This window comes from Coptis chinensis, chromosome 3 (assembly GCF_015680905.1).
Source record: "Coptis chinensis isolate HL-2020 chromosome 3, ASM1568090v1, whole genome shotgun sequence".
Classification (NCBI taxonomy): domain Eukaryota; kingdom Viridiplantae; phylum Streptophyta; class Magnoliopsida; order Ranunculales; family Ranunculaceae; genus Coptis; species Coptis chinensis.
Genome location: NC_141458.1, coordinates 62,809,345 through 62,829,519, shown reverse-complemented (window position 1 = coordinate 62,829,519; position 20,175 = coordinate 62,809,345). Strand labels below are relative to the sequence as shown.

At 37.1% G+C, this 20,175-nt stretch overlaps 1 protein-coding gene and 1 long non-coding RNA gene across 3 annotated transcripts; both read right to left on the bottom strand.

The window, feature by feature from the left end:
* Positions 1–1,081: 1,081 nt before the first annotated feature.
* Positions 1,082–2,687, bottom strand: LOC147510339 (blue copper protein 1a-like). The gene is made up of 3 exons (XM_086602322.1): positions 2,453–2,687; positions 2,077–2,304; positions 1,082–1,564 (listed from the first exon to the last, which is right to left on the bottom strand). Exons 1-3 carry the CDS (start codon positions 2,529–2,531, stop codon positions 1,239–1,241), a joined length of 633 nt encoding a protein of 210 aa, XP_086458448.1. The 5' UTR covers positions 2,532–2,687; the 3' UTR covers positions 1,082–1,238.
* A 13,980-nt stretch (positions 2,688–16,667) lies between these two features.
* Positions 16,668–19,747, bottom strand: LOC147510338 (uncharacterized). 2 transcript variants are annotated; one of them, XR_015218789.1, is made up of 4 exons: positions 19,489–19,747; positions 19,276–19,360; positions 18,628–18,863; positions 16,668–17,101 (listed from the first exon to the last, which is right to left on the bottom strand). It is a non-coding gene; the product is annotated as an uncharacterized LOC147510338 (long non-coding RNA). The 2 variants fall into 2 exon arrangements; XR_015218790.1 differs by having other exon boundaries at positions 19,503–19,647.
* Between the last annotated feature and the right edge of the window lie 428 nt (positions 19,748–20,175).

The window sequence follows — 20,175 nt, the reverse complement described above, 5'->3', positions numbered from 1 at the left end:
TGTGTTATCACTTCAAGAATGTTATCTTGGACCTTGGGCTGAATCTTGCATCAAGAACCAATATTTGTCATCTTGTGATTTTTCTTTTTCTTCTTTCCCACAATCCTTGGGAGCAAGCCATATGTTGGACTATACTTTGTTGTCGAACTCTCTTCTTTGCACAGGGATGTCTCTGAGATGCCAATACAAGCAACTTTTGTTTTACGTTTCTGCACTGATAGAAAAGCACTTTTGAAAGTAGGAAAACAGGATAGATCCTTACTAGTAATTTCGCGTTCAGCGTCCAAGAATATCTGACACAACATGTATCTCAAGACTGATGTGTATCTCAACACTTGAGTTTATCTTGTGAAATAGACAGGCAAAACTGGATATGAGTTCTATCATCATAGTTTTCTTATTGTTATTTTTCCATTATCATTCTATATTCCTAGTAATATTTCTGATGTTATCGTCGGTTCTGGGGACCATTATGTCTGAAATCTAAGACATATCGCAAAGGCAAATGTTACTTCAGCTTGTCCAAAGTCCAAACAAACTCTACTATGTCATTGGAGATTTTTTACAGTATGAAGCTAATACCTTAGTAGTACGTGATCGAACCTTTTTTGGTTTCAACCCATGAAGTCTCGGTTAACAAAAAAGCAATATCCTTCAACTATATCAAAATTTGCTTATTTAATTGGTCTGGTTGAACTGAATTCTCGTAAAAGTGGACCACAGTCCTCTAAGGGATGGAAAACTGTAGGAGACCACTCTGCTTTGAATAATCACATTCTTTTATTCTGATAGAGGATTACTAGATATATACATTATTCAAGTTTTTCCTTACAAGATATTACTAGATTTTCACATTATTCAAGTTCATTACTAGATATTGCTTCTGAAATGCGCTCTTTCTTAACCATAATTCTTTTTGCACGCCATCAGATCATGGTGTCAATTCTCGTGAGCTGATTATAATACCAATTTTATGCATTTTCTTGAAGTACTATCATTTCAAGTTAAGTCTGACCATGTTTCCTCTCTATTTTTTTGATACAGCATGAAGATTGAAAGAATGAAATCATGAGCTCGAAAGTAATGAAAACCCATCGCATGTTATATTATAGAATCACAGTCAATACAAATGGAGGTGGTAAAATTTTGCAGGGGTAAAAAATTGAGTCCATAAAAATCCTGATAAGACTCTGTAACATAAGCTCTTCTACCAGGACACTACTAACTTCCAAAGGTTCTTAAACTATGAAGTTCATTGCAATGGCCATTAGGACTAGAACAAATGCGTGATATCCAGATTTCGCCACCCCTATTGCTGAACTTGGAGATGCAGGTGCAGGGGATGGTGCGACCACTGCAGGTAGCACGGTGAGAGAAAGTTTTTGACCTCCAACGGTGCAGTGCTGGCCTATGCCACACAGGTACCACTTGTTTCCTGGTGTTGCTAGTGTAATAACATCATTGCCTGTTGATAGAACCTCATTTTGTGGTGGCACAATGCAGTCCTTGAATCCAGTAGCATTTACTTTGTGAACATTGTGAGCTCCAGGAGGATAACTAAACACTGCAACACGTAAAATTCAATGGCGAAATTTCATTATCAAAATGTCAGAAAATTGAATCACACAAAACAGAGAAAACTGTAGAACTATATATTTGTCTAAATCATAAATATACTAGACTAATTAAATTACGAGTTTATCACCAACGTGGAATTCCTTATCCTTTGTCCAGGCTACATAGTCGAACTTAATGGTCCAACCACTATCATCTCCAACTTTATACTCGGTTGCCAAAACAACTCTAGGGATGGTGACAGACATTATAGCAAGGGACGAGGAACAAATTAAGTAGAAGCCATTGATTCGCCTGAAAGATCCGTTAGCTCCAATGGACTATAAGCAGTAACTTAACCTTTGTATAGGCTATAAGCTTTTACTGTGAATGGTATTATATTACAATAAGCTGAAGGAGTCTACTTATAGTTTTGTTTTTTCCTTATATATACTAAACTAATTACCATACTAGAATCTAACTAATAGTTTTTTTGTACGGTGTCTCATATACACTCCTTACCAAGCTGAAGCTGGAGCTGGAGCTGGAGAACTAATAATTTCGGACAAGGTTGGAGACAAAGCGGGAGTTGTAAATTCTGGTTGTACCGTGATGAATAGCTTTTGACCACCAACTTCACAATGTCCGATCCAGTAGCTAATGCCTCGTTTGGTGGTGGAACCACACAGTCCTGAAAGCTAGTTCCATTCACTTTGAAAACGTTATGAGCTCCAATAGTACAATGAAAAACTGCAAATTTAACATGGTTTTAGTGAGTTAAATGAATACAAATTACTGCATGCTTTAAGATCTATTTAACTACATCAAACCATTTAAATTTACCGTCTGTTTTCGCGAGCGTATATATAACATAATTTCCGCAAGCAAATTAACATACCTAGTTGGTCGCCTACGTGAAACTCCTTGCCGTTAGCCCAAGCTGCATAATCAAATCCAATCGTCCATTCCGCCATCATCTCCAACAACAAAAACCTTCGCAAGAGTAATACTAGGAAGGAAGATGGCAACAATGGCAAGTCCCACAAACAAATGGTTAGAAGCCATCACAATTAACTTATTAGTAAATTACTTGAAGTCGTTTGAACTATGATTTTGATTGAAGGTTTGAACTGTTGGGAGATTTCACTAGAAAGTCACACCTCAATCTAGTTACTTTCTTTCCCAAATGATTTCAACTTGGAGCTCACACCAAGGAAATCACCCACCCAAGACTTTAGTAGTTATCACAACAACCTCAACAAAGCAAAACCACTACAATATCATCATCACGATTCATAAAGAACAATAATAATGGAAGTAACAATGCAAAAGAGACACAAAGATTTAGGTGGTTGGTAAATGTTACCTACATCCACACACAAGAGCCGAAGTTTCCTTTATAACAAAGATTGGAGAGTTTACAAGAGATCAAGAATCAATAAGAAGAGGCCTCACTCAAACCCTAGCTCAATGAGCTCCCACAATACCCTAGAAATGAATCTCTCAAAGTTGTACTTCAAAACTCTAATCTATTTCCTTTATATAGGGTGTACATAGACAAAGGGAAGTAAAATGGGCTTGGGCAGTGCGGATTGCGGCTTGGCTTGGCGCTTCATAGGTGATGGTGGTATCTTCATTAAAATTTGAGTCGCGGCGCTGAAAGGTGCTAGGGCCCTCTTTCAATAAAATTGGGCGAGCGAGTGCCGCGCTTAGGCCTTGAAGCGCCTTCTTCTTTAGGCATCGCCTGTATTTGCCGGCGCCTTGAAGGCCATGGATTATGACGCGGTCCGCCCTCTTCATCGATGCGGGGTGAGTGTGGTATCACGGACAACCGAGCAAAGCTCGGCGGTTCCACCAACCCAACAATCTCCCACTTGGAACCTTCGAGATTCTTCATGCACATCACATCTCAATTGTAACAACTCAATCCAAATCCAAAAACTAAAGAAACACTTTCGGCTCATTCATCATGGTCTTCAAACAAGAAGACCACCGGGTTGAACACAACTTCAACTTTCGATGAGGGCACGGTAGCCAATCAACATATCCGCGGATTCTCACTCCCTGGATCTTCTCAAGTGCAAAACCTCATCCTCCAACGAGATCGGATAAAATGATGATAGGAGACCAATGTGTTTTTGGTCCTAGAATGAAAAGCCGGAATTCTTGGCAAGATGTATAGCACTTTCGACTATCACCGTGTAACACACTTCTCTCTTGCTTCATCCCAAGCTCTTCCATCAATCCTCAGAACGGATCGTCTTTGCTTGCCTCTCAGCGGCCACATACTCGCTTACGTGGTAGACAAAGCAACAATCTTCAGAATCGAGAAATCTAACTTCATCTGCGGTAGCACCCTTTGTAAAGACATAACCCGATAGTGCTTCTTCGCGATCTACCTCACTGCAAAGTCGGCATCCACATACCCCTTGCGGGTTCACAACACCCTTCCATAACATAGGCATTTCTCTGTAGTACCTCTCGGATATCTCAATATCCACTTCACGGCTTCCCAATGTTGCTTGCGAGATTAGACATAAATCCACCGACGGCTCCTAATCGCTTGGGCTATATCCGGACGTGTGCAAACCATGGCATACATAAGACTTCCAATGGCGAGGCGTATGGTACCTTAGCCATGAAGTTTCTTTCCTCAACAAATGATCTTGGGAGAGTGTTCCTGGACAACTTGAAGTTGATCGCCAAAGGTGTGCAAACCGGTTTTAGACTACCCATCTTGAACCTCTTCAATACCTTCTCAATATACTCACCTGAGACAACTCGAATACCTTTCGCCTTTATCTCTTCGATCCTCATCCCTAGAATCTGTTTTTGCACCCAAATCCTTCATAGAGAACTCACTTGCTAACTTCTTTTCAATCTCCCAATTTCGACATATCGGAACTTCGCTACTAACATATCATCAAACATATAGCAACGGGATGATGTAGGCTGGAGTCGAACCTCTTGAAGTAGCAACAATGGTCGGCGTTGCACTTATAGTAGCCATTTCCTTGCATGAAGTTATCAAACTTCCTCGTACCCTAACGCCTAGGGGGCTTGTTTCAAACCATACAAGCTCTTTTCGAGCCCGCATACCATATTCTCTTTACCCTTCTTGATGAAACCCTCCGGTTCTTTGCTGCATATAAATTTCCTCAACTAGGTCACCATGGAGGAAGGCGTTTTAACATCCAATTGCCAAGATACAAATCTTCATTTGCAACAATACTCAACACGGCCAATAATAGTATTGGCCACCACCGGGAGAATATCTCTGCGGAAGTCAATGCACCTTTCGCTGAAAACCCTTGACTACTAGCCTTGCCTTGTATCTCTGGGAACCATCATGTTCCTCTTTGACTCTATACACCCATTTGTTCGTAGAGCCTTCTTGCCCACGTGGGTAGTTTGGCTAACTCCCACGTGCCACGAGGGAGATGAGGGACTTCATCTCATCTTGCATAGCAAGCTCCCACTTGCTTGCATCACTCACCTCCAATGCTTCATCATAGCATTGAGGCTCGCCACCATCGAAGAAGCAAGTAATTCACATAGGGAGGGCGGATATCTAGAACTTCGGTACATGTGGCCCGGATGTCTTCCTTGGGGCACGAGGTGGAGATGGACTCGCGTGGTGTAGTATCCTCATTATTCTCTCGAGTCACTACTCTTCGTCATCCTCGACCGTGGGGCTCCCATTATACCACGACTTACATCAAAGTCTTCCAACTCAAACATACTGCGCGCCGCTCTGCGTACCCGATTCCTTGGTTTCAGGCTTCATCTCCGCCCTTGTACATCACCTTTTCATTAAACACAACATCTCTACTACGAATGATTTTCGATTTTGATCATCCGAGGCGATACCCAAAAAATCATCACCGCCATAGCCGATGAAGGTGCACTTTAGTGACTTAGCATCAAGCTTGCTTCTAGCTTGGTCACTAATGTGAACATAGGGACACAACCAAACACCTTCAAATGGGAAAGGTTCACATCCTTCCGGCTCCACACTTCCTCGGAATCTTAAAATCCAAAGGCGATGGTCCTCTATTGGATCGTAAGTCTTTGTGCTAACACTTTTCGCCTAAGCTGGCTTGGGCAAGCCTCGCTAGTGTAATACGATACACCTAGCTCTCTCTGTCGTTGTTCTATTCATCCGCTCTGCAACCCCATTCTCACGAGGTGTCCCCGCAAAGTCTTTTCCATCTTGATGCCATTGTCGACACAAGACTTCTTAAAACCTGAATCCTCATACTCTCCACCGTTGGCCGGATCTCGGCTTTCTTTACTTTCAAGCTTGTCTCATTCTCAACCATGGCCTTCCAAGTCTTGAACACTTCAAATATGCCGACTTGTGTCTCAAGAAATAGACCCACACCTTCCTAGTATGGTCATCAATGAAAGTCACAAAATATGACTTTCCGCCAAGTGAAGAGACATTATCGGCCCCCGGACATCTGTATGTATCAACTCAAGCCTCCTAGCTTTGAGTTCGACCCATTCTCACGAAAACTCACCCGACACGCTTTCCAAATACACGGTTATCCACGAAGTCAATTTCAGTCGATCAGTAACTTTGGGAGTTTACCGTAAGAGTGAAGGATTTTCATTCCTTTCTCACTCATGTGACCAAGTTCTGCGGTGCCAAACATTCGGATCCTCTTTGCCATGTGCCCGCGGCAATCGACTCACAACCATGTGCGATCATGTAGAGAGTACCATCTTTCTTACCATTTGCAACAATCAATGAACCCTTCGAGACCTTCCAAGTATCACCCGGTAAAGATTGTAACAAATCCTTCACTTGCCAATTGCCCTACAGAAATCAAATTCTTCCCAAAACCGGAACATGTCCGACGCCCCTCAATAACCATGACGAGCCATTCATCTTGATATGCACATCACCCTGCCGACAATGTCACAAGGTTGGTCATCACCGAGAAAGACCGTTTCAAAGGTCACCTTCGGTGTAGTTCTCAAGGAACTCTCGATGTGAGGTAGCATGGAAAGATCTTGGCCGGAATCAAGTACCCAAGACTCCTTCTTGTGCTCCATCGAACATATCAAAGCGTCATCTACCATCTCAACAACATTAGCTTCTTGATTCTTTTCTTGTTCTTATTAATGTTGTTGTTGTTTCTTGGTGGGGCAATTGGGGCTATAGTGGCCGTGCTACTACAACAATTATAGCACACCACTTCACTTATGTCTCGAGGTTTGTGTTCAACGCTTTGCAATCGGGAGGCTTGAGATTTGATCTCCCCCACTTCTTCTTACTAACGACTCTGTTTGACTTTCTTTTCTTCCCTGCTTTGCTTTCAATGCGACCCTCGAAGTTGATCCCGAAGATGACGGACAATCTGTCTCGGATTTCCTCGGTTAGTACCATACTAACAACGTGCTCAAACTTCAACTTGGTCATTCCTGAGAGCCACTAATAAATAGCCATAGTCGCGACTCCAACTTGGAGGCAATTGTCCAAGTATCGCCAAAGCTAGCACCTCATCACTAAATGTAATCTCAACCAGCTCAATTGGTCCTTAGTTTGGTTGAATTCATTTAGGTGATCCTGAAGGAGGTCCCCTCCAACATTTTCATACTAAATAGCTTGGTGATCAAATAGACTTTGTTCAGCGTCGGGGTTGTTCATACATCGTAGTAAGTGCCTCCATGAGAGCCTCGCCTTCTCGGTCTTAATATTGAAGGCTACCGACTTCGAAAAGACTCAATCGGATTGTGGCCAAGGCCTTTCTATCTTGCAAATCCCATTTATCTTCGGAATCTCATGAGACTTCTCACATATCAATGTTTCCATCAAATCCTTTTGATAGAGAACATCCTCAATTTGCATCTTCCAATAGCCGAAGTTTGTTCAGTCAAACTTCTCTATCTTGTAGCTTTCCTTTTCGGTCGTCATGACTCTATCAAAAACCTACGGTGGAGAACCTCTCAGAGGAATTTCCTCAAACACCCCTGTAGCTCTGACACAGTCACCTATGCTCGATACCACTTGTTGGGAGATTTCACTAGAAAGTCACACCTCAATCTAGTTACTTTCTTTCTCAAATGATTTCAACTTGGAGCTCACACCAAGGAAATCACCCACCCAAGACTTTGGTAGTTATCACAACAACCTCAACAAAGCAAAACCACTACAATATCATCACAATTCATAGCAACAATAATAATGGAAGTAACAATGCAAAGAGACACAAAGATTTAGGTGGTTCGTAAATGTTACCTACATCCACACACAAGAGCCGAAGTTTCCTTTATAACAAAGATTGGAGAGTTTACAAGAGATCAAGAATCAATAAGAAGAGGCCTCACTCAAACCCTAGCTCAACAGAGCTCCCACAATACCCTAGAAATGAATCTCTCAAAGTTGTACTTCAAAACTCTAATCTATTTCCTTTATATAGGTGTACATAGACAAAGGGAAGTAAAATGGGCTTGGCCGCACAGTGCGGAGCTGGCGCTACATATAGTGAGCGGGCGCCTTCTTCAAAAGCCGAGGCGAGTCGCTGGCGCTTAGGTGATTATGGCGCCCTCTTCAATAAAATTTGGGCCGGCGAAAAGCGCTTAGAGTGAGTGAGCAGCGCTTCTTCTTTAGGCATCAGCGCTGTTGCCCCGGCGAATTTTGATGGACGGACGGCCGCTGGTCAGCCCTCTTCATCGATGCCGGGAGGTGAAAGTGTGGTATACGGACAACCGGAGCAAAGCTCGACGGTTCCACCAACCCAACATGAACTGGGATGCTTGGCAAAGAGGTTCGTGCAATCTATTTATACAAATTCTTGTGCAAGTAGTCAAACAAAATTTCCGGCATGGTCGTACGTCTACTATCTATATACTAAAGCAGAGACCTCTAATTGAGGATTTTCTCTTTCCTATGTGGCACTCTAATATGAGAGAGTTAGTTTTTTTTCTCTCCTATGTGGCACTCTAATATGAAAGATAGTCTTTTCTAATAGCCTACAATCTCACATACATATAACCTCTTAGGAGAGTTTGAGTGTATTTCTAATTATTATATTTGGAGAGTTTGAGTGTATTTCCAATTCTTACATATTTGATCAAATAAAAAAAATTGCTAAAAAATAGGTGATTTGTAAAAGATAATTTCCTATTATGAATCAAACACTTTTAGTGTTCCAATTCTTATATATTTGATCAAAAAAAAAAAAAAATGTAATTTGTAGAATTCCTTATTACAAATCATACAATTTTAGTGTCTATGATAAAACACCTAACTTATTTGAATATATTCTTAACACGGCCTTAAAACATAGTTAAAACAATTATACAAAAAAATAACATCACAAAATATATAATAGAAAATGGAAAAAAAAATAACGGCAAAGCAATAATGACAAATATTTTAAAAATTGCTAAAAATAAGTGATTTGTAAAAATAATTTTCTATTACTTAATTAAACACTTTTAGTGTTCCAATTCTTATATATTTGATCAAATAAAAATTGCTAAAAAATATGTAATTTGTATAAACTAATTCTTTACTACAAATCATACAATTTTAGTGTCTATGATAAAACACCTAACTTATTTCAATATATCCTTAACATGGCCTCAAAACATAGTTAAAAACAATTATACAAAAATAACATCACAAAATATATAATAGAAAATAATTTAAAAAAAAAAAAAAAAAAGGCAAAGCAATAATGACAAATATTTTAAAATATATATAATCTTCGGAATGAAACTAACGTAAAAAAAAAAAAAAACAATTAATGGGGAACCAAAACTGGATGCAAATGTATCGAACTAACCTCAAATAATATTTAACGGGAAATCAGAAACTGGATGCAAATACAAACATTAAACTAATATTAAAAAGTAATTAATAGAAAATTGGAATATATATGGATACAACTGTATTAAACTAACCTCAAAGAATAATTAACGGAAAATCAAAACTTGGATGCAAATACATCAAACTAACATAAAAAAATAATTGTCGGCAAATCGGAAACTGGATGCAAATGCATTGAGCTAACCCTCAAAGATTAAATTAATAGAAAATCATAAACTGGATGCAATTGCATTGAATTAACATCAAAGAAAAATTAATTATTAATTGGAAATATAATGCAAATGCGTGGAACTAATATTAAAAAATAATTAATGGGAAATTGGAAACCGGATGGAACTGCACTGAACTAATCTCAAAAAATAAACTGGATGCAAATGCATTGAACTAACCTCAAGAAATAATTAATGGTAAATAGGAAACTGGATGCAAATTCATTAAACTAATCTCAAACAATAATTAATGAGAAATCGGAAACTAGATGCAAATGTAACTTTATCAAATAATAAACGAGAAATCTGAAACTGGATGCAAATGCATTAAACTAATCTCACAGAATAATTAATGGAAAATCAGAAACTGGATGCAAATGTATTGAACTGACCTCAAAGAATAATTAACAGGGAATTGGAAATTAGATGCAAATGTATTGAACTAATCAAAAAGAATAATTAACGAGAAATCGAAACCTGGATATAACCGTGCATTGAGGCCCGATCTCAAAAATAAATAACGGAATTGAAAATGGATGCAATCAGTATTGAACTAACCTCAAAATATAAATAACGGAAAATCAGAAACCGGATGCAAATACATTAAACTAACCTCAAAACATAGTTGGGTTATATGTTGTGGGAATGTCTCGTAAGTATAGTTTTGCATTTAAAATGATGTTTATCTTATCTCTTTCTGTATGATTGGGAACTCTTTGCTATTCAAGTAGCTACAATATATATGAACTTCACCTTATTAGGCAATTTCACAAAACTTCAATCAAACTTCTATTATTAAACAACAAAATGAAGTTGAAGGGTTTTATTAAAGGTACATGAGTTATTTTTTTTAATGGAGAATAAGGCTTTCACGTTATAAGAAATTTGGTTGAGTGATCAATATAATATTAATATATCAAAGTTTTGCATATTTACAAATATTTTTCAAAATAATTAATATAACAACACCCGTTCGTAGATAATCTTTGAAGATTCTACATAGTAAGTCATGCATAATTTAAATAATAATTAATGGGAAATCGGGAATTGGTAATCTTCAATGATCCCACATAATAAATCAAACATAATTTACTTTTTATGTCATGTTTGCAAGGACACTACAGATGGATCAGTAGAAGTTGGTATTATACACCACATTGGATAATTAAAAGGAAATCGGAAATTGGATTCAAATGCATAACTGAGCTCAAAGAGTAATTAACGGGAAATTGGAAACTTTATGCAAATGCAATAAACTAAACTAAAAAAGTAATTAACTAGAAATTGAAAACTGGGTGCAATTGCATTAAACTAACGTCAGATAATAACTAAAGGGAAATTAGAAATTGTATACAAATTCTTGAAAAATATTTAATGGGAAATCGGAAACGGTATGCAAATACATCAAACAAACCTCAAATAATAATTAATAGGCTGAGAAATCGGAAACTGGATGCAAATACATTGAACTAAACTCAAAAAATAGTTAACATAAAATAAAAAACCGAATGCAACTGCATTAAACTAACCTCATAGAATAATTGGTGGGGAATCGGAAACTAAATGCAAATGCATTGAAATAATCTCAAAAAATAATTAACGGAAATCGAAACTGAGGATATAATTGCATTGAACTAACCTCAAAGCATAAATAATCGAGACTAGATGCGATGTATTGAACTAACCTTAAAGAGTTATTAACGGAAATCGAAAACTAGATCCAAATGCAATGAACTAATCTCAAAGACTAATTAACTAAACATTGAAAAATGGATGAAACTACATTGAACTAACCTAAATGAATAATTATCGGGAAATTATAAATGTGATGTAACTACATTAAACTAACCTCAAAAAATAATTAACGGAAAATCGAAAACTTGATGCAAATGTATTGAACTAACCTCAAAGAACAATTAACATAAATTCGGAAATTGGATGCAACTGCATTGAACTAACCTCAAAAAATAATTAACAAAAAACCAAAAACTAGATGCAACTGCATTAAACTAAAATAAGATATTAACTAACGGGAAATCAGAAATTGGATGCAAATGCATTGAAATATCCTCAAAAAAATAGTTAATCGAAAATCGAAAGTCGAATGTAATCAAGATCGCGACCGACCTCATAGCATAAATGTCGGTTTTTAAGCCTTCTCACATAAGTAATTACGAGTAATTAGGAACTCAAAATGAAAGTGAGTTTAAAAAAACATACTCTTATATGTATGCAAACCTGTATAGAAATTGTAAACTATCGAACTAACCTAGAAAAACAATTAACAGAAATCAAATTGGATCTGGATGTATTGAACTAACCTCAAAGAGTAATTAACGAGATTTAGAACGGATGCAAATTCAATAAACTAATCTCAAATACTAATTAACTAAACATAAAAAACTGGATGCAATCAGATTGAATTAACCTTAATGAATAAGTAACGGATATCATAAAATGGATGCAATTGCAACCGAACTAACCTTAAATAATAATTGATGGGAAATCGAAAACTTGATGCAACCGCATTGAACTAACCTCAAAGAATAATTAATGAGAATTTGGAAATTGGATGCAACGTGACTATATTAAACTAACCTCAAAGAATAATTAATGAAAAATCATAAACTTGATGCAAATGCATTCAACTAATAACCCTAAAATATATTTGTATTATATGTAGGGGAATAAATGTCTCGACAAATATAGTTTTGCATTTTTAAGTAATGTTTATCATACTTCTTTTATTGTGATTGGGAATGCCTTGCTATTCAAGTAGCTTCAATATTATCTTCACCAAATTGGACATTCTCAAAACTTCAATCAAACTTCTATTGTTAAAACTAACAATGAAAAGAAGTCGATGAGTTTTATCAAAGTTTGATGTTTTCTTTTTATAGAGAGTGGTGCAAGAAATTTAATTGAGTAATTAATATAATTTTCATATCTCATAGCTATATATGCATAGTTGCTAATATTTTTAGAATAATTTAATATAACGACACCCTCGTCAGTAGGACACGTTCATGTGATAAATCTTTTCAAGTGGGAGTAGTGTATTCTTTGAGGATATGGAAACAATCAATCTATTTTAGTAATTTGTACACATTAGTACGTAAAGCCGGTGGTGATGATTTACCGTTAAATCACTATAAATCTAATAAAACTATTATACAAGCTAGATCGAGTTTAAGATAATTCTATTTGAAAATTACGGATTAATATCCTAAATCACAAAGTGAAGAGGCTATCTCAATTTGATCCCTTAGTTTCCAAGTACTTATACACCATAATCGCTTCGGCTATCTCAATTTGATCCCTTAGTTTCCAAGTACTTATGCACCATAATCACGCTTCATTAATTATTTCGGGTTTATTTTCAATAAAAATATATTTTGATTCGAAAATTTGCCGCTAAATCACCATAAATCTAAAAAATATTATACAAGCTAGATCGAGTTTAAGATAATTTTATTTGAAAATTATGGATTAATATCCTAAACCATAAAGTGAAGATGTTATCTCAATTTGATCTCTTAATTTCTAAGACTTATGCACCATAATCGCCGCTTCATTAACATATTTCGATTTATTTTCAATAAAAATATATTCCGATTCAAAATTTGAGTGAGACATTTTATAAAGCCTTTTCAGCACACAAAATATTTAATAGATCCCGGGCGTATGCCCGGGTCCAAAATCTAGTACAACACTAAAGTTAAGTTTTCCTAAGAGTAGTTCCACCAGTATTGTCTTATTACCATGATTCTTCCAAAAGATTACATATATTACAAAATTCCCAGTTTTAAGAATATAGAATTTTTTGTTTTGTATTTTGTGAGTATATGTATATGGAAATGGAATGCATTCAGAAGGCTTGCCGTCTTCAGCCTGTCAACTCTCCAAGTCATAAAGTCAAAAATTACCATTCGTGTATGCTCCTGGAGTCCTGCTCGGTATTGGGTTGAGTACTCGGGGTCACATAAGATATGATGTTCTCTAAAGCCATTTAATTACGTAAAGTGTGTGAAACTCCAATGGCGTCTAAACAAATGCTCATCATATTTGCCGTGGTTATGGCTATTTCAGTCCTTCCAATGATCACACTGGCGAAGACTTTCACAGTTGGAGATGGTCAGGGCTGGACAACGGGATTCGATTATCAAGCTTGGGCTAAAGACAAAAAAATTCGTGTTGGAGATACACTAGGTAAAGTACTTCATTTTATGCCTCTTTCATGAAAAATCCTATAATTTTTTCCTCTGTTTTCTTTTTGGGAAGAAAATGAGTGCCTCATTGCCTCAAGTTGATTGATGGAATGTATTGTGTTCACTCTCAAGTAGATCAACAGTATCGTTTATGCATGAATTAAACAAAATACTTATATTTCATGATGCAGTTTTTAAGTACTCCAAGGGAGCTCACAATGTCCAGAAGGTGGATGGAAATGGATTTGACAAATGCATAAAGCCGTCCTTGAATGAGGCCCTCACCACTGGGAACGACGCAATTAGGCTTACAAGTATAGGAAAAAAAAAGTGGTACATTTGTGGTGTCGGAAATCATTGTCGGGGGGAGGTCAGAAATTAGTCATCACGCGGTAGCGATTGGCAAGAAACATAAAGGGGTTCCAAAAACTCGAAATGGAATTGCTAAATCATGGATTCAAGTGCTTACCGCAGCAGTGATCACAACAACGATGATTGTCATAGATCGATTCTCAAACTTAATGTATTATTCTCATCTATCTCATTCATTGTATCTACTTTGATTTCAAGATATGATTAATATAACATGTACATGTACAATGGACTTAGCTCTAAGTCGGTTTTGTTAGGACACGGGCACACCCACAGCTGGGCCTCCTCAGGCTTACATGGGATAACTAGTACCGATATTGTCCCCACTTAACCACCCATTGGGCTTTGGGGCCACATCTTGGCCATGGGTGTGGGGTTTTATCTTAAAAGGCACCCTGCATTTAGTTAGTGAGCTTCCCACTTTATCAACCCATGATGAACTCCTTTCTTGTTCAATGTGAGACTATTTCTTTTTTTGGTCCACACACTCTAACAATCTCCACCTTGGACCGAACTCCAAAGGAGTATCTCCACCTTAGACCGAACTCCAAGGGAGTATATTCGTTCATCGTCGAGCACGATCCAATGCCGTGAGCTCGGTGGTGTGCGGGCCTCGGGGAGGGGGATTTTTCTCAACCTCGAGCCTACTCCACCTCGAACATCATTCCATGTTGCTAGATCCAACTCGAAGTTACACCCTCCGAATCTACAACATCCAGGGCACCAATCTTCGGTGTAGCGGGCGCACGCCGTTAAGCAACTCCACTGAAGTTGCGGCGCACCGGGCGCTCGATTTTGAATGATTTCGCCTCTTGATTCTCGCATGATCAATTGCCTTTGTCCCTTGAACCATCGGCTCGATACCGATTGTTAGGACACGGGCACGCCCGTGGCCTCAGCCTCAGCGCCCGTGGGATAACTAGTACCGATATTGTCCCCACTTAACCACCCCATGGGCTTTGGGCCACATCTTGGCCATGGGTGTGGGTTTTATCTTAAAAGGCCCGGTGACTTGGTTAGTGAGCTTCCCACTTTATCAACCCATGATGAACTCCTTTCTTGTTCAATGTGGGACTATTTCTTTTTCTGGTCCACACACTCTAACAGTTTTCTCATGGTGGCCTTCAACACCAATTTCATTGGAAGAGATTATTCATGACGTGAATGGTCTCTCTTTTTTTTTTTTTTTTTTTTTTTTGACTTCCCCATTTGAAAAACGACATTAGACTTTTGCCCCAAACTAACTCGCCGTCATAGTCAACTGTTATTGACCGTCATCTCGTGGTCAATACAATTGAAATGTCTTAAATACCCTTTTTATTGAAAAATTACTAAAATGACCGTGAGTTAGTCTGGGGCAAGTCTAATTCCGTTTTCAAATGGGGGGCAAGTCAAAATAACCCAAAGTAACCCTTTTAAACTAGAAAATGTACATGACACGTGTCAAAATCTAATTATCCACATCCAACGACTCACATCACTCATTGGTAATTAAGCCCTAAACCTTGAGTTCATTAATGGAGATTATTCAATTGTAATGGCGATTTAGGGGGGGCATGTCTAATAACACGTGTCTAATATATTATATGTTTGTGACAGTTAGATTAGATAGGACGAGATGTCGACACGTGTCTCTTTCTTTCTCAAACATGAAAATGTGTCTTGAATTGCAAAACCAATATGTCATTTTGACTTGCCCCCCATTTGAAAACGAAATTAGACTTGCCCCCAAACTAACTCATCGTCATTTTGGTAATTTTTCAACGAAAAGGGTATTTAAGACATTTCAACTGCTTTGACCACGAGATGACGGTCAATGACAATTGACTATGACGGTGAGTTAGTCTGGGGGGCAAGTCTAATGTCGTTTTCAAATGAGGGGCAAGTCAAAATAACCCTTTTTTTTTATAACAATCTTCTTGTAGTCTATTTTCATTTTTTTGAATAAATTGGTAGGGGTCAGCCAAACCCTCCTCTTGTAAAATGTACATTCGGAAGTGTTTTTGGAAAAAATAATAAAAAATAAAAAATAAATAAATGTATATGTTATGCACTTTGATCAAATTTAGTCTTCTCATACAATGTTTGTTTTACACTAGAAATGTGTATGTAGCATTAATATTTGGTAGTCTACAATTACAATATAAGGGCATCTCCAATTGGGCGTGTAAACCGTATAGAGTGTAAAGTTTACATTCCAAGTGCCAAAACACTCTTTCTAATAGGAGTGATATACCGTAGGTGGGGAATTCCCCATCTCACAATTAGTTGATAAATAGCTCGGGTGACACTTTAACCAACGTCTTAACAAAACAAAAATTCGGACGTCAATTTAAGTCGCATCCCTTTTTAGTTCTAAAGTCATAATTCGTAATTTTTTAACTCGGACGTCGCTTAAAGTGTCGTCCCACTTTAATTTAAAGAGAAACGTCACTTTAAGTGACGTCCGAGTTTAAAATCCAATTTTTTTACACTTTTCCATTGGAAAATATAGAGTAAATATTTATAGGTTATACAATAATATGCAATTAGAGTTGTAAAATTCTAATAGCACCTACGTGGAGGTGTAATTTTACACCCCCATTAGAGATGCCCTACCAACAAAAGATAATGATGACATTTAACAGTTGCCAGGCCACTGCCTCATAATCATCCAAGTTTAACAATTCCTATTACAAAACTGAGAGATATCGGTGCAAGCAATGACGCTTTTTGAGTTTTTGATGCGCTTCCGATTGACAGAAAGTTTTTGGCCTCTGGAATACAACACAGATGTACCACTTTTTCCCTGGTGCAGAGGATTAACTCAATTGTTTTCTAGTCGATAGAGCCTCCTTTTCTTATGGCACAGTGCGTCCTTGAAAGCTGTAGGCTTCACTTTGAAGACATTGTGAGCTCCAGCAGATATGTAAACACTGCAAAAATATATAAAGCGTCTTGGTTACCAATATTTGGAAAATAATGTTTGGCATATCCCATGACCCATGACCCATGTCCCTTAACCTTTTGGTATTTCAATTCCTTCTTTATAGAATTACTTGGGAGATAACCAGATGATTTCATTTAATTTGTCCATAGAAATTAACAATGGTTGGATTCAGAAAAAATCATCTTACCCAGAAAGAGAAAGAAAAATGGGTTTATTAGCTTTTGGCCATACTTAATATGGTATTCAGCGGTTAGCCCCACTTAGTTCGTTAATTCGTTTTTGGCCTCCGTTCCGTTAGTCAACTTTAATCGCACCGTATATTTTGCTCATCATATTTTCCTACTGAACTAAATAAATTTACGCATTTTCAAATCTTAGAGTTGGCATCCAATTACTGATATCTAATCCATTAATGGAAGAGGGGATAAAAACACTTAAATGTTTGATGAAAGAAGGGCCAAAAACAAAAATATATTTAAATATAATGACTTTTTTAAATATATTTAAGTCCCCAATCAAATAGACTTCATAGTGTTCACTTTACAAAATAAAACCCTAATTCGACAAAACCCCAACTTGTTATATGTAATTAGTGCCAATTTATGTTCAACATGCACCATAGAATCCTAATTTGACAAAAGTCCTAATTTGTCAAGTGTAATTAAGGCCAATTTATGTAAAATATCCAATATATAACCTGATAATCCTAATTTGACAAAAACCCCAATTTATATGGTATAATTTTAGCTAATTAGTGTTCAATTTGACTAATATACTATAATTGGACAAAACCCCAAATTTGAAAAACTAAACCCTAATTTGAAAAAAAAAAAACCCAAAATTTACAAATAACTTTAACCCTAATTGTTAGTTAGTAATTTACATACATCCAAGCCGTCGATTTTTGAGTTTTAGATACTTGTCATGTGGTAATCTAAATCGATTTCAACAAAACAAAATTTTACTACATGTTATTTTGAAAATATGAAATGGTGGAGTTAACGTTGATTGAGTCAACTAATTGAACTAGGGCAAAAAACGAATAAACGAATGAACAAAGTGGGGCTAATGCTGAATAAAATATTAAAAGTGGGGCCAAAAAATAATAAACCCAAAAAAAAATCAGTAATCATTCCAAATGTTAAAATTCGATCAAGAAAAGTTAATTAGGTCTAACGGTTGCCTGTAATTAAAAAGGATAGTACATTAGTTTAATACTTATGGGGCCAGGGTTTTGGATCTGAGGCTTCAAATTCAATATGCACGCCCACGCACTTTATAACATCGAATTGTGAAGAGCAGGCCCAGGTACAAGTGAACATTGGGCTTGGGCAATTTTCCAGCCCAACGTACTTCTTAGTTTTAACAATCATCCTAAACATAAAGCACCCCTAAACATAAATGGAGGACAATAAGATTGATAACTTGGTGATTCTGAGATCCTTTCAATAGAAATCCGATCTAATTTTTTCACGTAATAAAACAATCCAAATAAGAGAGAGAGAATTGTACATGATTGTGGCTTGTTGAGCGCAAAGGTGGAAGTGGAGAAAGAAAATTTCTCATCCACAAAGCAATTGTTCCGCAACAATTTCCATAATGGACAGATTCGATTATATAGAGGAAGGGCGCGGAATGAGTCTCGCGCAGCAGTGTGGAAGTTGCCCACGTATTTGGTACAGCCAAGTTCGCTCTCCAATAAACGTGTAAACGAACATTTGTGACTCGAGAACATTGTATTGGGGAAACTGTTCAAATTGAAGAATGAGATTATTAGCACGAGTACTAGTACAGTGATTAACTAACACTCAAGTCAATCCCAGTTCATAAGGATCAAGTTCGAAAGGTTGCCATTTTTCGTCTAGAAATAGCGCGATCATTAGGCAATCTTGTGTATAAAAATGAACTAACAAAAACTAAAAAAATTGTGTGTAAAATTGACAGGAATCCCATTGAAACGTCGTAGTTGTTGGTAGTATATTGCTAAGTACATAAAAATAAATCCTGCCATTTTCTAAAGTATAATGCAAAAATAAATAATACTTATCGACAAATAATAATAATAATAATAATTCACTTGGACACGGGTTTGATAGTTTGATGCTAAGTCCAAATCCCTTAGCTAAGCAAATATTGCAATGATTTATTTAGAGACGGTACCTCTCAAACCATATCTGAGCCCTTTTGGCATCGGTGACGGACACAATATTTTCTTCACGGTTTTCATGCTCAAAAGACACAACGCCTAATAAAAAAGGGTTATAAAGAAAGTAAGGAAATTAGAAAAAATATATTTGATCAATGCATTTAAGGGTAACAACTGAGAGTTGGAAGGATGAATTCAGATAAGATTGACAATCAATATGAACATACAAGAATATGCATACTCTTTGAAGAACATGATGAGTCTGCTAAGAGCGCCATTCTTCAAAAACTAGTCAAACATTTGATAGCCATTAGTGTTCTACCTCAAATACCTAAAGATTGAGCAGAGTTCACGAGACCTTAGCTTTGAGTGAATTCAAGTGGTCTAGTGAGTTGCATTCAATCCCTGGCATTTATATATCAAATTAGATCCGAGAAGAGAAGGAAAGAAATTGTGCCGTACTACTTGAGCAATACGATTTTGTACTACAAAGTACAAACGTACAACGTTTGAAATTAAGGCATTTAACTGCGGAGTGCACCAGTGTGTACTACTTGTGTGTAGTACATGCGACTATTCGAGTTCTAACATGTCAGCCATGTGAACCAAATTTGAATTAGGAATGTTATTGCTGGCCTGATCCTTTTCTCTCTTTTACCAAATACTAGAGTATGGAGGTTGTACCTGGGCTATGAAATCTAGGCCCTCCATCAGGTCAGGGGTGAGAGTCTATTGCATGGCAGATTCTCTAATCAAGGGTGTCTAGAACCAACACCCATAAAAAAAGTGTACTCTAGAAATACTACTTTATTTTATACTAGCATCTATGCATGTGAGATTATCGAAAAAAAAAAAGCATCTATGCACGTGTAACACACGTATTCTCAAAACATGTGCGGGTTTAGTGATGTGAT

Coding starts and splice junctions, on each gene's coding strand:
- LOC147510339 (XM_086602322.1), bottom strand. CDS start 2,531: ATGATGGCGGAATGGACGATTGGATTTGATTATGCAGCTTGGGCTAAC. Junction 2,305..2,452: donor TCACGTAGGCGACCAACTAG/GTATGTTAATTT, acceptor TTAAATTTGCAG/TTTTTCATTGTACTATTGGA. Junction 1,565..2,076: donor CCAGCTCCAGCTTCAGCTTG/GTAAGGAGTGTA, acceptor TACGTGTTGCAG/TGTTTAGTTATCCTCCTGGA.